At 45.1% G+C, this 19633-nt stretch overlaps 1 protein-coding gene across 4 annotated transcripts in view; it reads left to right on the top strand.

The window, feature by feature from the left end:
• The first annotated feature begins 11780 nt into the window (after window positions 1-11780).
• The window catches only part of LOC144114598 (uncharacterized), a 65406-nt gene continuing 57553 nt past the window's right edge, over window positions 11781-19633 (top strand). For 2 of the 4 annotated variants that reach the window (XR_013311066.1, XR_013311067.1), the window contains exons 1-2: window positions 12284-12794; window positions 12868-12939. Coding sequence is in view for 2 of the 4 variants with exons in the window: in XM_077648451.1 (XP_077504577.1) it covers window positions 12760-12794; window positions 12868-12939 (107 nt within the window). In the remaining 2 variants the exon portion in view is untranslated. Of the gene's footprint in view, window positions 11798-12283; window positions 12795-12867; window positions 12940-19633 lie in introns of those variants that run through there. The other 2 variants (XM_077648451.1, XM_077648450.1) reach the window with 2 other exon arrangements.

Below are 19633 nucleotides of genomic sequence, written 5' to 3'. Positions count from 1 at the left end.
TTCAACATTGAAGTAAATCACAAGGACTTGGAAATGAAGGCACAAAAACTGTCAGCTATAACGTACGTGGCCGGATACTGCGCCCATGCAGCACTTAAGAAACTTGCATGCACTGTTTGCCGAGCAAATTTGGTAGAAGATGAAGACATCATAATTGAGAATGCTGAAATTATAGCAAACATAAATCGCGGAGGGCTCAAGTTCTCCCAACCTCCAGTTGTTAATGCTGTAATGACTGCTGAAATCGTCGTGGACAAGCTGCGAAGTGAAAAGTATGCTGTGCATTTCCATTCTCTAGCGAACCAAAGGCAAGCCCTTTTCACACTGGCTACCAACCTGATAGAAGACGGTGACAGTTTCGACTAATGTGAAAGCGGTCATAGTCCTCACTTGGTCATGCATCACATTTTTAGCGCTGCAACAAACATTCTGCTGAAAAACTATTGTAAAAATAGGAACGACAGTCTTGTGCAAGCAAAAGTTGCTCAAAAACGGAAGCTTAACACTTTGAAATCTTGACTTTTCTGACTCCTTGTGTTGCACACCTCTGAAAGTTTCCTGAATGCTTGTACTCTATAATAAACATATCTGTGAAAGACATGAGAGCGCAAAATGGCAACACGGACGAGTAAGGGAATAGGACGAGCGCTGCACTTTCAAAGGGATTTATTCAAGGAAGAGCGTTTATATAGCCTCTGCCCTTATTCATGCTCTTAATCGCAGTTGACGATGTTTGTCAACTGCGATTAAGAGCATGGATAAGGGCAGATGCTATAAAAATGCTCTTCTTTGAATAAATCCTGTTGAAAGTGCAGCGCTCATACTATGTTTGTCAATTGCGATTAATAGCATGGAAAAGGCCAGAGGCTATATAAACGCTCTTCCTTGAATAAATCCTGTTGAAAGTGCAGCGCTCGTCCTATTCTCTTACTCGTCCGTGTTGACATTTTGCGCTCTCATGTCCTTCACGAATACGCACCAACAAGCCCAGCTGCAAGTACTTCTTAATAAACATATCCTTTTTATGTAACACAGCTTGCTTCAATTTTATCAAATCGAAAGGCATCTGCTCAGTCGCTCAGTTCAGATGCCATGCATGGAGCTGTAAGCTGTTCTGAGAGCCGTACCTTATGGCAATGTTTTTTTGCGTGTGTTTGTGGAAGGAGGGTGAGCGTTTGTTTGGAAGAAAAAGGTTACAAATAGTAGTCAGATTCCTGGAAAACATTCGGCGCTAGGTGATATACCACACGGTTCAATTTTTGCCTGAAAATAATTTCCAAGTCCGCGACATGCAACAAGCTATTAACAGAAATAAAGATATACATGAACACACAGCGGAATATCAATGCCCCGCAGAAAAAAAAATGTGCGGACTTTCAGGCAATATTAGGCGATAGTAAAATATACTTGAATAGCCAACATATATTCATAATCCGCAAACCGTTAACTTTCAAATTTTAAACCTATTCACCGTGGACTGTGTACCGGAAATGACATCATACATATATGCCAACATTAAATCATGGGGCAAAAATCTTCAAAGGACGATTTCACATAGCGCTGCAGTTACACAAGAACGAACGAGCGCGCAACACCGTCCCTTCATGAAGAACACGAACTCCGGCGCCCGTCGTAGTGTGATGACGTCACGGAGGAGCAGAGAGGCCTTGCCTAGTCTAGAGAGTGTTGCGTAGAGGCGGCTGGGTGACCAATCACTGTCATTCGGCCGCAGAAAGATGCTTTTGCTGAAGAACCGTTGTCTCATTACAATACACGCCAATAACTATAAAAGGGCCGGCGGCTCTCGTGCAGGGCTATCCACTTGATTCTAGCTGTTCGGTCGAGCCTCTGCGTTTAAGCTCATATATTCCCTCTTTCCAAGCACGTATTCAAATGGCTGCAGTTTCACTATAATCAGGATTTCGTGTGACGTTTTACTGACACATTCCTCCTATTTCCAGGACGGACCCCACAATGAAAAAGGGCATGAAAATATGGTGGTGCGGGAAATGAAGGTTGAGGCACGGAGCCAGAGTCCCGGCAGCCTCGGCCTTGTGACGCCACAGTGACCAAGCGCAGAAACCAATTTTTCGTTGAGACAATGCAAATGTCTGGCTGCAGCGTTTTAAAGCGTGGTTTGGTACAAGCACGTTTAGCCTGCAATGCCTTTTCAGCAACCCAAAGTGACAGCCTTTGAAGGGCCAAGACAGAAACAGCGCAGCCCCAAGAAACTTGCTCGAAATAGAAAGCATGAGTGAAGACAGTCCTACATAGATATTACCGTGGAACCTCGACGCAACTGAGCTGAAGGGGCTCCTGATTTTTTCTTGATAATTGCGTTTTCGTAATAGAGATGCCTAACCTTGATTGCAACTGCTGCATGCCAACGGGATTACCTGCCACTGTGTATACCCTGGACAACATAGGCAACGTTTCAGTTGCCGCCGATGTGCGCTGCCGGGCATTTAAAGAGCGCATCGAGACCCGACCACGGTCCAAATATACGTACACCATCCGAATATGTTCGACATGCCAACGCGCGTCTTAGGCTTCCGCAGCCCGCGTAGACTTTACATCCTTCAATGCAGGTCTTGGAGACAGTATGTCGTAGAAGAAGGGCTGACCGGGTTAAAATGTTTAGTGCCGTTTTCTAGGTGCTGGAGACGATACGGACGCTGTAAAAAATGGCGTGCAGAAGACATTTGTGGCGAGATCCCATTTGGGTTGGCTTCACCACGGAGCTCACAAGCACGAGGGCCACAAAATTTGTAGACTTGTGGAGAATGCGTTGTGGGATGCACTGGTATCCCTCCTAGTCACCTGCGCCGGAGTCAGGAGACCACGTGCGCACGACACCAGGAATGTGGGGAGAAGGCACTCCTGCTACTCTGCTCGTTCCCAACATTGACGTGACGTCACGACAGCGCACTGGCGACTTAGGAAAGGGCTGCGAGATTAGAGGAAGAGGCGGGTATCTCAGTAGGAACCATTTTGACCATTATTCATGTAAAGCTGGACATTTAAAAAGCCAGCGCGACATGAGTCCCAACATTGCTGAGCCGTTTTGAAAAGTACATTCACCGCCAGTGCACCAAGGCAATTTGAAGCTGGTCACAGATGATCCATAATATTTGTAAGGCGCAAGCCTTACACGCCTCATAAACAACGGAGCCCTGCGCTTGTCCTGGAAAAGTGGTTGGCAGGCCCCCGTGACCTTTGTTGCAAATGGGTCGCAAGCCCCAAGGGTAGCGTTGGCCTGGCGGCCTGGGGCACAGCTGGAAACATCCGAAGGTCCTGGCAAAGGATGAGTTGACTGCCAACAGAACAACTTGTTTATTCTAGCATCGCAAAAGAGCAGCCGGTCAGGGCGACCACGTTACTCGACGGAAGAAATCGAAGCCTCTCTTTGGCGTCCGGGGCAGCTGCCTTTTATACCCTCGGAGTCGAGGGCAAGAAGGAACGGCTCGGGATGAGGCGCACGAGACGGCGACGCACGGACATGTTGAGACGTGACGGGACGCGTCCGCCGGGCCGGCGCCGGTCAGACCTCCTCGCCTCCCAGTTGGGGAGCTCCTCTCCCCGGCTGCCGCGCTTTGACAAGCGTGGGCACCAACATGCACACACACACACGCGTACACGAAGACACGTGGCATTGAAACCTGCCTGGACGCGCTTGGCGGGAGGCGTTGCGGCAGCGCTGAACGGGCCAAAATGACCGCCACTTTGAACGAAGCCCCGGCGTCCGTTGCATCCGCGCCGGCTATACCGCGCGTCGTAGGCGAAACGTAACAGACCGCCCCGCCGGGAGAAGGAGATCCCGATGGTCAGGGGACTGCATCCGCTGTCCGGAGGGATGTCGCTCGATGATGCTCGTAATCGAAATCGGTCGTCCCTCGGCGTTGCTTGAGCGCAGCGCACAGAGAAGGCCTCGTTCTCAGGTTCAGGTTCACACAGGACACTGCAAAGTAACTTCGGGAGAGTTGCCATTGTTGTTCTTGTTCCCAGCAAGCGTTAGAACTACGCCGAAACGCAACCGCTCAGTCAGCAAGCACGACACAACCCTCACTAAGCTCTGCCAGGCTCTTTCCCCTTTTATACTACTGCCTAGATCCTTACAGTAGTCAAGCAGCACTCAGAACGCGTCCACAAATGGGAAAATTGCACTAGAAAGCACGTCATCACTGCCTCAGGAAGAAAACATCAGTAACAAACAACTTTGAGGCGGATTCCTACGTTAGGGGCCTCGACTTAAGCCATCGGCGTTACCGTTCAATATAGCTACACGGAACAGATTAAAAATAGACCTCTGAAACTTTAAGCATCCAGGAAGATGCTTAAGCATTACATCAAACTCTTTTTGTTGTTTCAAAATTTGAATTATGCAGACGTGTACAAGAAAACTTGGGAAAGTTTCGTTTTCGTTTCGTCTGCTGTAGCAGCTGTAGGTTACCGACATATGCTAGCTCATTACTACTTACAGCGTAGACTGCAGGACAGAATTAAGATACGGCAGTTCGATACGCCCAATACGCTCTGCATTACACACCTCTCCGCCCAATGTGTCCGCTCAAGGCACTCCCGAGCATACTCCACTGAGAGCGGTCTTCCTCTTTTTCGACTGTGCGTTCTGGCCACTCTTCGCACTTTGGACTAATTGACTTCCGCTGCTCGGTTCGCTGTCTTTCGCCCGAACGTTGCCTTCTCTGCTGGTTTTGGATTTGGAATGCGCTGCAGGCGCAAGTCGTTTCCCGTGCGCACGTTGGTCGATCGTATCTCTTGCGCACACGGCGGTCGATCGCACACAAGAATTTGGACTCTGGGCCTGTCGGCAGCGTTCAGGGCAACACCCGAAACTACCATAGCAGTCGGCCGGGCGAATAAGCCCGCCTTCGCTCAAAAGCATAAGAACACAGATAACAAACAAGAGAATACAGAGAACAGAACCGTCCGCTTATACACGCTCGCCTGTCAGTTGCTCAGCAGATGCCGTAAGCACGCAGCGCACTGTGGCTCCGCACGTCGTGATCTACCGCTTTGTCTCGCTCGTGTACAGAGTTTCAGCAGAATGCCGCCATCGTGCACCGTATGCAAAACACAATGCCAAAAGGGATCGGGAATTTCTCTTCGTGTGTGAGTGCTGTTCTTCTCTGAAAAATTCATAACGTCACTGTCACGCGTTTTTTTTTTCGTTAAGATTTTCTTGTATGCATGCAACATGCATGAAGAACATTCATGAAACCTTACGTTTAGTGGTATATAGTACAGTCTTGGCATTGAAACAGTATATGAAAAGTAAGAGAAGTTGTCCTTTTTTTTGTTTCAGCTTTCCTCACAACAAAAACTTGCTGCAAAAGTGGCTCAGTGCTATTAGGACACTATTGCCTAATTTACTAACAGGGCACAGGATCTGCTCAAGACATTTCGATCAGTCATGCTTTTACAGCAGCCACACCAGGCACTTTTTAAAACCAGACGCAGTGCCAATGATATTCCAAAATCTTATTGGTTATAAAACAAACAAGTTAAGCAATAACTATGCCGTTTTGAGAACTACTAGAAACAACTCACTGGATAAGCTTTCACTGTTATTTCGCTTCGTTGCATTACCAAGGAACTTGGAAAGAGATATGTTTTCTTCATTCTGTTTGCCAAGGCAGGAAAACAATTGCAAATTATCATGGTGTATTCATTTTCGTTACAGCTACATTTGCACATACAGGTTCAGTCAAGATCACCTTGAAATGTTCTTAAGCTGCATCCGCCAGTGAGGGGGATGGAACAATAACCCCTCGGCTCTGCAGTTCCGGCACGCATACAGAAGCCTACTGGTGCATGCAGATGTGCGGCCTGTGACGACCGGCAACGTTGCCCCAGGTTTTGAGGGAATTGCAACAGTGACCCATGAGCGTGTGCACAGAAGCAATGATGATGAAGCTGATGAGTCACCAGATATGTACATTGCTATTGCCACAACTGACCATGGCTACAGCAGTCTTGGCTATGGACTCACCAATTTTAGCACTGAGGTTGTGACCTACATAGGTGGTTTTATTGTGAGGGTTGTGTCAAAAAGCATAAACTGCACCTCGTGTTTAGATATTAGATATGCTTGTACAGGACGACATCGCAAGTGTCCTTATTTTCATCAGGAATAATGGAGGCCTAATCATGCCTTCAGCGCTCGTAATTCACACCCTGTGCACTGCGGAGCACATTTTCCGCTGCAGTGATGAGCAAGGGCACAAAAACGTTGACCGCTTGGTCATACAGTCCTTCCAGCAGTTCTGCCAACGACATGAGCAGAGCTTGAAGGACGTAGAACATTACAAAGAGAACCCAGCACATGTAATAGGGGTGATCAAGTTCGTTTTGAAGAAATATGTCACTCAGACTGAGAGAGGAGGCTAGAAGGATAACAGAGAAGGCAAGAGGGGCATATGTTAGAGCACTGCTTACAAAGCAAATTTTGTTTCAGCATCAATAACAACTATTTCCAATTGCACTAATCAACTTGACATATACATGAAGGAATCCAAAGTTAATGAACAGTCAGTGTATATGTCATAATGAGCCCCCCGATTATCTCCCTTTTTTTGCTTGGCAACTTAATGACAATTATTGAGTGCAAAGCAAGGAATGAAGGAAACAGGATTAAACTAATGATAATAAATTTTTACAAGCCAAAGTCGCACTTGGGTTATGCGACACGCTGCAGAAAAGGATTCTTCAATAATTTTGATACCTGGTGGTCTTACACACGCCGCAAATTTATTACAAAATACAGAGTACCACCTGTTCCAACTAGCCATATTGTATATTCTCTTATACTCCTGATTTTACATTATCAAAAGTTGGCGTTCAACAACTGTTGATACAGTGACGGTAGTGGGGTAGCTTCACCAGTGCATTGTAGGGATGAACCTGGCCAATGTGCATGTTTACAAAGTAGTATCACAGTGTAAAATTCAGGACTGCGTTCCATTACCTTGCAAAGATCTCGTGTCCTGCCTTATGTCAGATAAATGGCAATGATGCATGACACGCAAGGTAATACGTCTGTTGGTTGTAGTAGAAGAAATAAGATTCTTTTTGTTGAAGTTCCTTAAAACGCACCTTATATGTGTAATGCAACAACTCTTCACCACTGCAATGTTCAGTGCAGAAAATGTTTCCGAAGCTAAGGTCACTGAAGTGTTCAGCAAGTACTCATACATTTATTCGCGTTAAGCGCTTGTCTGTGTCGTGTCTTCCTCGTAGTCAATCAGTGCACGCTGTTCTGTTTTAAAATACAAAGCAGTTGCACATTTCAGCTTTTACACAGACGCTCATGTGCATTTCTGAAGGTTCTATGTTTTGGTTTTGTGGTGTTTAACGTCCCAGAGTGGCACAGGCTATGAGGGATGCTATTTCTGAAGGGATCTGCACGAGATGCAGTCGTACTATAGGTAACAAGTATGATGAAGAGTGACATCGAACATTTATTCCAACATTGTTCATGCAAAATCACTGTATTGATACTACGTTGAACATGTTTTTTTTTTTCCAAGTTCCCCCTAGTACTGCATCAAAGCTGCCCTATTAGGTGCTCAACAAATAAGAGCAGAGGTCTTGGTACTGTTTCTATATTTTTTTTTATCTGGATTCTTTGAGTGTGTGAAAAGATGTGCAAGGTATTGAATGCTACATTGTGTATGACTGAGACATTATTTACAAGCTATGATATTTTTGTCTGGTGTGTACAACAGTCACATCAGTGAATTCATGGCAAAAATAAAAAGCAGGCATTTACAAACATAACTGCTCAAGTTAAATGACTGTCAACTATGAAACAGCTGTAACTTTGCAGTGGCAGGTTGTATAATAATCTCACATGCTTGTGATTGTACAGATACACTGGCTGTCAATTTTTTGTTTTACAGAATATGGCCTCAATTTTTAATATTTCCAAAGCTGTACGCGAGCAAACCGCATTCCAACGTTTCTCTTTACCATCATCACCTTGCACAATACTCTGTTAGTGCTCTCCGAGTGCGACTTATCCCACATGTGTCTTGCATAAAGTTCTTCCATGTATGTACGCTTTGGTGCTTCGTTGCAAGCAGATTAAACCTTTCGGAACGGAGTCTGTTGCAGATTTTGCGTTGTATTCAAACAGAATTCGTATCTTAACAGGCAGCGGTACAGAAGGCACGCGCTGCACTCTGCGCGAGTGTCGTCTCCCTTCTGCCTCGTCTCTTGTATGGAACACCAACGAGATCTGACCGCCGGAGAAGACAGGAGGTGGCGATAATGCACACTTTACTAAAGGGACTCCAGGTAACGCCAAAAGGCATGGGGCATTCATGTTTTTATAATACTCCGTACATCAAAACAAACCTTGCTGAACCTCGCCAACAAACCTCGTTGATCTCGGCTAACACAAACACAAATCATACGTAAAGAGAGGCACAATATTCACACCGCCTAGAAGTATCTTCGTGCGCGCACAGTCGCGAACATGTTGCGCATGAACTAGAAGGGAATTCAACACAGTACGAGAGCAAGCCGCAGCACCATTCCTCGCATAAGTTTTTGACGCGCGCTACGAAGCGCGCGGCCATGCTGGGGGAAGTCGTGAGGTTGCCAGGTTAGTACAGTGCAATTGCCGTTAAACCGTTAAACTTGGTCTAGATCGCCTGGACCATGCAGGGGACCATGAGCGGAGTAACAAGATGGGACCAAAACGTGCCATGAGCGTGTGTTAGGTGTTTTTATTCTTTAATTTTTATTCTTTGTTACCTTCTTGGCTTGATCCGGTTTTTAGTGCCGTTGATCTCCCGATACAAAGGGATAGCCAGTATCATCATCATAGCTGTCGTCCACGGTTATAAAAAAAGTGGAGAGGGTTTACATAAGAGTGCAGCCGCCGCTTTCGCTCTAGTGTTGGTTAGAATCACTAAATAAAGACTTAGAGTACCGTCACTGCAGCACGATAATAAACAGGGCGGCCATTTTGTTGTTTATCATTGTTGCCAGATTGCCGCTTCGGCGACCTCGCCGCTAACTTTGGCCCGGCCATTTTGTAAACAACGCTGTTAGCCACCCTGCGCTGCGGCGGTGATCGTAGCCGTACGGCATGGAGGAAAGCGCATGAAGCGTTTTCCATCATTCTGCGAGTTGAAACAGCCAACAACGCAGCAAAACGGCATCCTCGTATGCTCTTGTGCAGCTGAAATGCTGTGAGGCGCGGAATCCCTGGTCACTGAGTCGGTCACCGGCAGCACTCGCAGCACTAGGACTACCACAGTTGCCCGACTGAAAACGCATCAGCCACAAAATGGCAGCCCCCATGAACCGTAGCAGTGTAAACAAATATCACGTGATGCAAACTGACCAATGATCGTGGCGGCGGCACAGAACAATAGGAGAAAAGAGTGCCGGTACTTTAAGTCTTTATTTAGTGACTCTAGTGTTGGTAGTAGTAGCTCTCTCTCTCTCTCTCTTTATATATATATATATATATATATATATATATATATATATATATATATATATATATATATATATATATATATATATATATATATATATATATATATATATATATATATATATATTGTGCGTTTTTATCGCTGCGCCTCAACCGCTGGCTCGTTTGCGGTGAAACTGCACACAGAGCTTGCGTATTATGGTAACTTTTGTATCGTAGGAAGTTTGACAACGGTACTTACTTAGTTGAGCCGTGCATGATGCGAAAACATAATCGTCTACGTAGAGATCGGCAACCAAAACCCGCAGACGACGCTTTTTCGCTGAAGGGCGGCAGTGGCGCCATCTGTTCGCGGTAGCGCAAAGCGTCACGATAAGGCCGTCGAGGAGAGCGTTGCAAGGAGCGCGGGCCGTTTCAATATGCCGTTCCTGTCGTTTCGTCTGCTTCTACTGAAGCGCTTACAACATTTTCGACTAATTAAGCGGAAAAATATCAGAACAAATGATTTAACGAGGCTTTACCTTTTAAAGAATATTGTTTGCAATGCTCGCCTCGGCGGCCTAGTCGTGACGCTTTCCGCTGCCCAAAACAGATGGCGCCACTGCCGGTTCTCAGCGAAAAAGCGTCGTCTGCGGGTTTTGGCTCCCCGATCTCTCGTAGACGCTTACGTTTTCGCATCATGTGCGCCTGAACTAAGTATCATTGTCAAACTTGCTACGATACAAAAGTTACCATAATACGCAAGCTCTGTGTGCAGTTTCACCGCAAACGAGCCAGCGGTTGAGGCGGGGAAATTTTTGAAAGTGTCAGCGATAAAAACGCACAATACTGTATACATTCATTCCGCTATATATATATATATATATATATATATATATATATATATATATATATATATATATATATATATATATATATATATATATATACATATACACACACAGTGTTGTGCGTTTTTATCGTGAACACTAAGAAATTTCCCCGCCTAAACCGTGGCTCATTTGCCGTGAAACTGCACACAGAGCTTGCGTATTATGGTAACTTTTGTATCGTAGCAAGTTTGACAACGGTACTTACTTAGTTGAGCCGTGCATGATGCGAAAACGTAATCGTCTACGTAGAGATCGGCAACCAAAACCCGCAGACGACGCTTTTTCGCTGAAAGGCGACAGTGGCGCCATCTGTTTTCGGCAGTGGAAAGCGTGACGACAAGGCCGCCGAGACGAGCGTTTCAAACAATATTCTTTGAAAGGTAAAGTCCCTTTAAATCTCGCATAGAAAAGGAACCAGCGAAAATAGACGCAAGACAAGAACAAAGGAGGCACACACCACAACGCTGGACTTACAACTGGTGTATTGCGATGAAAAATCGCTCATTTTAAAGGAATTTCCTGCCTGCGCACCCACCCTACAGACAATACACTTCGCGCACCACATGATGACATGCCTACTATAACGATAAAAACTTGTACTCCTTTTCAGTGATAATCACAGACGGCTCGCTGACGCATTTCTGCTTATTCTTTCTGATCATGAATGCCTCCAATAGCTCACGCTCACGTTTAGATTTCCCCCGCCCGATAATGCTGGCAATGTGAAAACTAGGAGAACATTTGCAGTCCTTTACATGTACGGCTAGATTGCTGTGGTGGTGCGTTGTGGTGTGTGCCTCCTTTGTTCTTGTCTTGCGTCTATTTTCGCTGGTTCCTTTTCTATGCAATATGAACCAACTAGCCCAGCAGTTTGCACCCCTTTAAATCTGTTGTTCTGATAATTTTTTTCCGCTCAATTAGCCGCGAATGTTGCAAGCGCTTCAGTTGAAGCGGACGAAACGGCCGGAACGGCATATTCAAAGGGCCGCGCTTCTCGAAACGCTCGCCTCGGCGGCGTTGTCGTGACGCTTTCGACTGGATGGATGAATGGATGGATACGGCTGAACCCTTTAAATCGGGCGGTGGCTCAAGCCACCTAGCCATGTCTTGTGAAATTTTACTACTGTCTTGCTTTTAGCCACAAATTCAAATTAGCGGACTACCTTTGCAAATACCTATTAAGCTTCTATCAGAAAAAAACTTAATATTTCACTCGGCAATCTTTGTTGCCAACATTATGCAAACGTAATGCGACGAATTTCTGTCACCAGGACTGCGCGTGTCACGAAGGTCGCAGTTCGTATATTGTAAAAATGTCTGCCGGTTGTTACACGTACGATCAACACATGTAGCGTTTTGACCAGTTGCTGTGCCCTAATTAGCGCAACTGTCTCAAAATTTACCTGAAGTGGTTGGTGGCCAGCGGTGGCCGACTATTGCCAGGCGTTTGCCAGCGGTCGGTTGTTTGCCTCTATACTCTTGCCAATCGTAGGCCAACATAACGGTTGGCCAGCCGTTGCCCGACGCTGGCCCGAGCTAAGTCGGCCGAGCACACCAGCTACTAACTCGACACCGGCGAGTTACAATGCAACCATATAGGCCATTACATATGGGTTTCTCTTGGGTTGGTGTCTTAACTATAAAGGCAAAAAATTTATATCTAAAAATGGGTATTTATGACATGTAGATACCCTATCCTCGTATCATATATATGTTTGGATTTGGCGCGTAAACCCCTTTCGGGCATCGGCACGTGCATGGCTACTTATTTACGTTTGTATGTGTTAAACTTTTATGTTAAATTATATGTTAAAAATACTTCCTTTCAGCATGCTGTCCTAATCTCATGCTGCGCGCAATCAAGTCTGCATCACGAAAATGACGAAACCTTGGTTTCTTGTCTGGTTTAGTTTAGCGCGGGGGTGTGGATGCCTGCAGTGAGAGTTCAGACTTCTTGCGTCATTTGTCGCCAAGGCGCTGTATTATTGTGGGGTGGGGGGAAGCTTTCAGTTCAGATTATTATGATGGTGTCGCCAAGGCCTCTTATATGTGTTTTTGATTGCACCCATCTCTCATTTCTACCCCAGCTGTGCCGCGCAGTGGTGAAAGCACGCTGATAGGCATCGTTTTTGGGTCGCAGGTGAAAGCGGCCGGCTGTAGCGAACCGCCAATGGACCCGCAAACGCTTCTGGCTTCTGACAGCTGCGTGGATATGACGTCATACGATATCCGGCCGTTGGCCACAATGGGCAGCAGCAGCAGCACACTCTACAGGATATGATCTGGACGGCTGGCAGGCTGGTTTCATGTTCTATCGTCGCGTATGTCGGCGTTCTCATTTAACAAATCGTGCAAAGTTTGCTTGGGTTCTCGACAGTGAGAGCGCTGGGCTCTGTGGCTTCAGTGGCTGCGTTTAGAATGGCAGTTTGTGTGCGCAGAAGCAAAAGAGAACGGTAAGCAAGCAGTATATGTGGCGTAGCTTGAAGAATCAGGAGTGCTGATGCGTTTCGTTCGTTTCATTATCAGAGGCCAGCCTTTAACATCAGGGCAGAACGTCGTCATTGAAACAGATGAACCCCCAAGCGACGACGAGACAGTGTAAGTTGCTGTTATAACTTTCACTTCCGTGCATTTAAACTTGGAGGCGCTGTTCGCGTGCGATGAGAGTGGTGTTCGTTTTTTCAGAGGAGGGAGTCTGTTAAGGGCGCGTTACAATACTAGCAGTATTCATTCAAGACGTAGATTGTGCTTGCGCCCCTGTTTTGTGCCACATCACGGTCTTCGTAATCGGGGGTGCTTCGCTAGAACTTGGCGAATGCTAACAGAGCTGCATTCGTGTTTAGCTGGTTGCGGCTGGCGTAGCCGTATGGAACAAGTTCATGACCTTTCGTGTTTGAGCTTAGTGTCTGACATCTGACACTTCATCTGCACTGCATCGCTTGCTCAAACTTTATATTCAAGTACTGTTAGTTGTCTGCCATATTTTAATGGATTTCCGTTCCTTCAGTATGTGTACCGTTACGTGGCTTTACCCACGCGACTGCAGTCGTCGCGTTCTGGCCCACGTATGATGTCGACAGCTGGTGTCGTTTTTCTTTAATTGTCCCTTTGCTTGCGTCCACAATTGTCATCTCTGGACTGTTTGCTGATCATTAAATGCTTCCTTTGCTATAGCCACGGTGTGCGCTCGTGAACGTCTTTTTTGTGCCCTCTCCTCAATCCCTCGTCCGTATTTTTGCGCTGCCATCTAAACAACATGCATCACCAAATAGCCCGGCAGCTTGCTCTCTTGAACGCTATGCGCATTTCTTGTTACTGAGACGGTTTAAATTTAACACCTCCAGCACCATGCTCCTGGCGACACTTGTTTGCTTACCTATTTGTTCATGCATCTTCAGCGCCCAGTGCTGGCGAGTCTCATTTGCCAGTGTTTTCAAGGCAGAACCAGATTATATACTGGATGTATTGCTTCATGTGACATGTTCCGTCAACAACGTTTGCACATGCTCACCTTCGAACTTGCGTTAGTACTACTAGGTTGTCTGTGGGACAGGAGTAAATTTAAGCAGTAAAAAAAAGGCTGACGAGATGTTGCTACTGATTTGTTGAAGAAATTGGGCCGACATTTCATAAGAAGCATCAAAACTTTTGGATTTTGCTGGAGTGTTTGACACAATTATTGTATTATACATGTACTTGCTTGTGGTAATACCATCCCTACATCACACCTCCTCAAGAGCTACTTTAACCATTGGAAACTAGTCATCAGTATGGCTGGTACCTTTTACAGACTAAAATTTTCAACTAAGGTGTGCATCAGGGCTTGATACTGCGATCCTTGCAGTTTATTGCGTAATGTTTTATATGCTGATAATTTTATGCTACCATCTCCTCGTGAAACAGCTTTATTGACGCCTTAACTTGTAGGTTGAGTATTGTAGTGATCAATGTAACCAAATGGTGTCATAATAATCAGCGAGTTTTTAATCCCACTGAGGGTACGGTTACAGTGTAGAACTAGTATAAAGGCCCGTCACTGCATACCTACTATAAACCTTTGCTGCAACATTGTACCAACATTTTAATGCACAAGTTTTCTGGGTTTGCGTTAAAGCACTTTTTTTTTTTCAGCTCAGTAGTTCACAAAGTCATCTGAATTTGCCATCATCCACCATCACAAAAAAAAAAAATGTAGGGGCTGTCAATTGTATTGATGCAGAAGAAAGGCAATAGCATCCTCTCACTCACCTATCTATTCCATTTCTGAGTCCATTGTCTTTCACACCGCAATCTATTCCAAATCAAGACTAGGAGTTATGCAAAATATGCCACTTGTTAGATTGTGGCAAGTCCTCATGCCACTACCGGCGCAGTATTGCAGTGGTTAAGCAATGCCAAGCAATGCGCCGCTCCACTTGCAGGTGGCTATTTGAAACACTGCCACCAATGGGGCTTGTGAGACCCAGTTCGCTCTTCCGCTCCCAGAAGCCTCATTTTTGCACAATCAGTTAGTTCTTCAGCAGGCTGTCTGTTTTGCTTATAGGCTTCCTGTTGTCTGAGACATTTTATTCTTAGTCATATTCATTTTTGCTGAGCAGTTCTTTGTCCACTGTCTTCCTTCTCTTCCCTGCAAATGGAAAGGGGATGGTTGGCAGGTGGTGTGTGAGGAGAGTGGGAAGAGGGCAAGGTTGGCTGGTGGAGGCTTGATATCGATGCTGCTGGCACCGATCAGTGTTCACCTTCATAGCCGTCCTAGTACTATCGCATTAAAATATTTCACAAACACTAAATTTCACCAAGCAGAAGTAGCAGGCCCCCTTGTGCTCCCATCTTTCCCATAGGTGCGCAAGGTTTCGAACACGGCAGAAACAGGCAGGTGGGTCAGCACTACGTCATGCCGCACTTTTGCGACGCCTATTGTAGAAGGAGGATGTCTGCTGTAGGTAGAGAAAACACACTAGTCGCTGTTTCTGATAGCGGACATTTTAGAGAGGGAGAAGGCAGTGTACGCAAAGGTGAACTTCACAGCTCATGTGATTAGGCCAATCTATGTGTGTGAACGGTGCTAGGAATTCATATTGGGGTGGTGCAGAGGTGGCGGGGAGAGTAGTAAAATTCTTGATCGGCATGATACCCTTGTGGCATTTGTTCTCATAAGAGTCAGTTAGAGCTTTGCCCATTCTCTTACCAGCCACAACTCAATGTACGAACAAAGATAGTAAAGAGTCTTGTTGGCAAATAAAATCATCTCATCAGGGATTGAAGAAAGCACTGGGTAGATATTTTGGGATGGTGCCCGCCACCCCTCGCCTCCCCTTGGCACCGTCACGTGAACAGTGACATGGCTTATTGAAGTGTGTCATGAACTAGCAAGGTGCAGAGTTGTGTGGAACTAGTACACTTCGGCAGTTATTATATAGAATATATTGCAGATATCATCAGGCTGATCTTGATGACATTTTTTGGAGCTAAAAGTCAGCATTTTGGCCAGATCATTCATGGGAACACTATTTTTAGAGTTGTATGCAATTTGCAAAAAAGCACGAAAGTCTTCATGAAAATTCAGTCATTTAGAGTATTTTTAATTCCACTCTTAAGTTCTTCACCCACATTTCTTATCTAAGGAAATCTGCATTTGGCATCAGAACTCATTAAAGGAAAATCTTATTTTTCTCATCACGTACTCTTACCCTTAGGTTATGCATTCATGCGCATTCCCCTTATTTATGGCATTTCTGCATGGGGAAATACTTCATGTAGTCATTTTTCCTGTGAAGCATGTGAAGGTTTGTGGCTAAAAACAATTTTACTAAAAGTCCATACTAGCTATGGAAAAATGACCTTACCTTTTGCAGCATTTCATTATGGAATACACTGCCATTATAATTTTTGCATCTATTTGAGAATACACTAAAAGCATTTCGGTCACAGCATCAGTGCTTGTATTTTTCTTTCATTTATGCATTTTTTATTGTTTAAAGGGACACTGAGGAGAAATTGAAGTTGGCTTGTATCGATAGAATAGCAGCTCCTGATCACAAAAATGCCACTCTTACTGAAAACAAAGCTCTTGTAATGTAGAAAATAGCAAGAACCAAAATACAGGTGTCGCCGCCACAGGCCAATCTCGCAAGTACAAGCGGGATGACTTCCTAGGACAAGAGGCGCCACCTTGGAGGAATTTTCCTTACTTCATGGAAGTCATGAATCTCTGAGGCTGGCAAAGGAAGGTTGCACACCGCACCGCTAGCCGTCAGAAATCACGGAGTCTGCGTTTACGTCACGTATCACGTCACTCCGTTCTGTGACGTCATAAGAGTTCTCGAGTTTGAATCAGAGCGGCGGGAAAAACTTTCTAAACTTCGAATCCAAATTTCTTTGAAATAAATGCATCTTTCGCGCCCGGACAAGTGGCAACAAAGCCATGAAATGCCGAACTATCAGATTTTGCTAACAAAAAAAAAATGATAGAGTTCTCCTCAGTGTCCCTTTAACCTCCTGTTGTTTAACCTTTGAGTTTCTGTTAAGCTTGTTCAGTTTTCATCGGTTTTTTGCAACAAGTCATCTTTACCTGCTATTATTTCTTCTGGTGTATTGACGTACCAGGGGCCCTGTATAGTTTTCTGACTTTCGGACTTTTCTTCACATTTGCAACCATTTCTTATAATTAATAAACCTTGATTTGAAGAAAAAAAACCTGGCATTGATGAGTTGTACCTGTGGGCTGTTGATTAGGTTGTTTCGGTCATTGGTGATGCTTATAGTTGCTATGAAGGGTGATAACCAATCTGCCTTTTAACCTTTGCATACAAAGGTAAAGGCTATTGTTGTAAGGCAGGTAAGAGGGATGAACTTTACAAAGCCATAGGCAGTACTTTCCAATTATTTTCATATGCGGGAGGCGCGGGGTTCAATCCCCAGTGCCGCCGGGTACCGACCAGTGATATAGTGGGTACAAGCTTCTCCTGGCCTGGTACTCGGCTTAGTCAAGGTGAAATGCTTGGGAAATGGGTCTTTGACTCCACCTTGAGTTAACAAAAATACCTTCCGCTATAAAAATCATCATCTTCATCGTCATTAATTTATTGAATATTTCTCTGGTGGTTTTGTCATGAAGAGTTAATCTTAGGTACTAATCATGGCTTCTGGTTAGGCACTAGCAAGTGTCATTGCTGTCAAAGTCCGCAGCTGCCCATAGAAGTTTTTGGAACACGGAAGCCTTGAAAAAGAAATTTTCTCGTTGCCTGGAGGTGAGATGATATTGAGGCACTGTAAGACCGAATATGACTAACTTACTATCTAACTTTGTCTTCCTCATTTTCATTCATTCGTTCTACACAACCAAATGCTCTGCACAAGTGGAAATTCTGCCGTGGCCGTGCAATTGAGCAGGTTGAGTCAATAGATAGAGTTGACTATGTCACCCATGGTAGGTTTATGCAGCCAAAAGCAGTGAAGGAAGTGACTGATGACAGAGGCGTTCCAAGCCACGAAACAGCCAGGGTGATAATACGCACTGCCTAGCTCAAAGAAAGAAGCATGCTAAGACAAGGGCATGTTCATCAGCCAAAGGCCCCGAGCTGTACAGGTGCAGGACTACTACCATCTCTGAGCCATCTTGATGTGCTAAGCCTTTCGGGCAACGCATCTCATTCTTATATCTACACTTGATGATGAGAGAGACTGATTTTTAAAATTTTGGTGCCTTCATGCTTCAACTGAAATAACTGAGTGTTTGCCATAGTTAGCGACAGTGCCAAATCAGCGAAACAGAATTTTAGAGCACGAAGGATGGTGGCACCGTATGTTACTAGGAAAGTGAAATGCCCACCAGAGGGCAGTGTACCAAATCAGCAATTATCGGTTAAGAAAAAGGTTAAAGGAACAGAGAGAGCTTTGTGGAAAACAGGGATGCTGACGAAATCGGCACTAGAAACATACCGGACCTTTAAACAGGAAATTGTCAAAGAAAATATCTATGATAATTGTAGGGGAAGTTCTTTGTTGTTTGAGGCCAGGACTGGAGTTTTGCGGACTAAGATGTATAGAGTCAGTACCAGGAGATAGACACTTTGTGCATTGCGTGCGGAGAGGAGGAGGAAACAGCTGAACACTTGATACTTTTCTGTAAAGGGCTTCACCCTACAGTGGAAGGCAGCGGGGCTGACTTACCCAAGGCATTGGGGTTTAGGGATAGTGAAGGGAAAGTGGATTTTAAGAGGTTAGAAGTGACCAAGCGAAGGTTATCTGATTGGTGGCTAAAAGCAAGACAGGAGTAAGATTTCACAAGACATGGCTAGGTGGCTTGAGCCACCGCCCGATGTAAAGGGTTCAGCCGTATCCATCCATCCACTTCTTTAGATACCACCCCATCGCAAAGGGTATGGCTTTGACATCATCTTCCTTTGCCTCCTGGCAGGCATCTTTCATTTCCATAAGAGTACTCTGCTTGTAAGGCTTAAGATTTTATTTTGGTTGAGCATCACTGAAGGTAATGGATGAAGCAGTGAAGTACATTTGACTAGATAAATTGAACTTGAAGGGGTCTGAAATTTTGTTCTGATGATGTTGAATTCGAATTGAGAGAAGCCTTTTGTATATATGTGATGTTAATGGGATGGAATCGTTAGTTTGAATAAACTGGGAATTCAAATTTTTGTATTAATGGGATTTCACTGTACTTCCACCAAATCTGGCATTCAACAAAATTCACCTTCAGGTACTGCCTATGTGTGTAGTGTGAGTGGAAATTATCAAGTTGGTTAGCCAGGGCAAGCATTTGTAGCTGTCTTCATTACAGACACAGCAGCTTGCGCATTAATGTGAAATTCCGTCAGGCAAGCGTAATAATGGTTTTTCGTGTTAAATGTCATATATATGAAGAGAGCCAACAGTCACCGAAACCAAGGTGCATAGGAGAACGTTAATTTGTTTTTTTATGTGTTATGCTTATCAGTGGGATAATAATACCTAGATTAATAAATCGCTTAAAGAAAATTACTTATTAAGCAGCAGAAAAAACAACCATGCCGCCGGTGGGATCCGAACCCACGACCTCCGAATATCGCGTCCGTTGCTCTTACCAACTGAGCTATGGCAACGGCTGTCCAATCTGCTGCTCTCGTGGGAATTTGTTTACTGGGTGTAAGCAAGCCTTGAGAGTGTTACACACACACACACACACACACACACACACACACACACACACACACGCACGCACGCACGCACGCACGCACGCACGCACGCACGCACGCACGCACGCACGCACGCACGCACGCACGCACGCACGCAC

Source organism: Amblyomma americanum, chromosome 1, assembly GCF_052857255.1.
Source record: "Amblyomma americanum isolate KBUSLIRL-KWMA chromosome 1, ASM5285725v1, whole genome shotgun sequence".
NCBI lineage: Eukaryota > Metazoa > Arthropoda > Arachnida > Ixodida > Ixodidae > Amblyomma > Amblyomma americanum.
The sequence above is the reverse complement of the archived record's forward strand: the minus strand, read 5'-3'. Positions and strand labels throughout refer to the sequence as shown.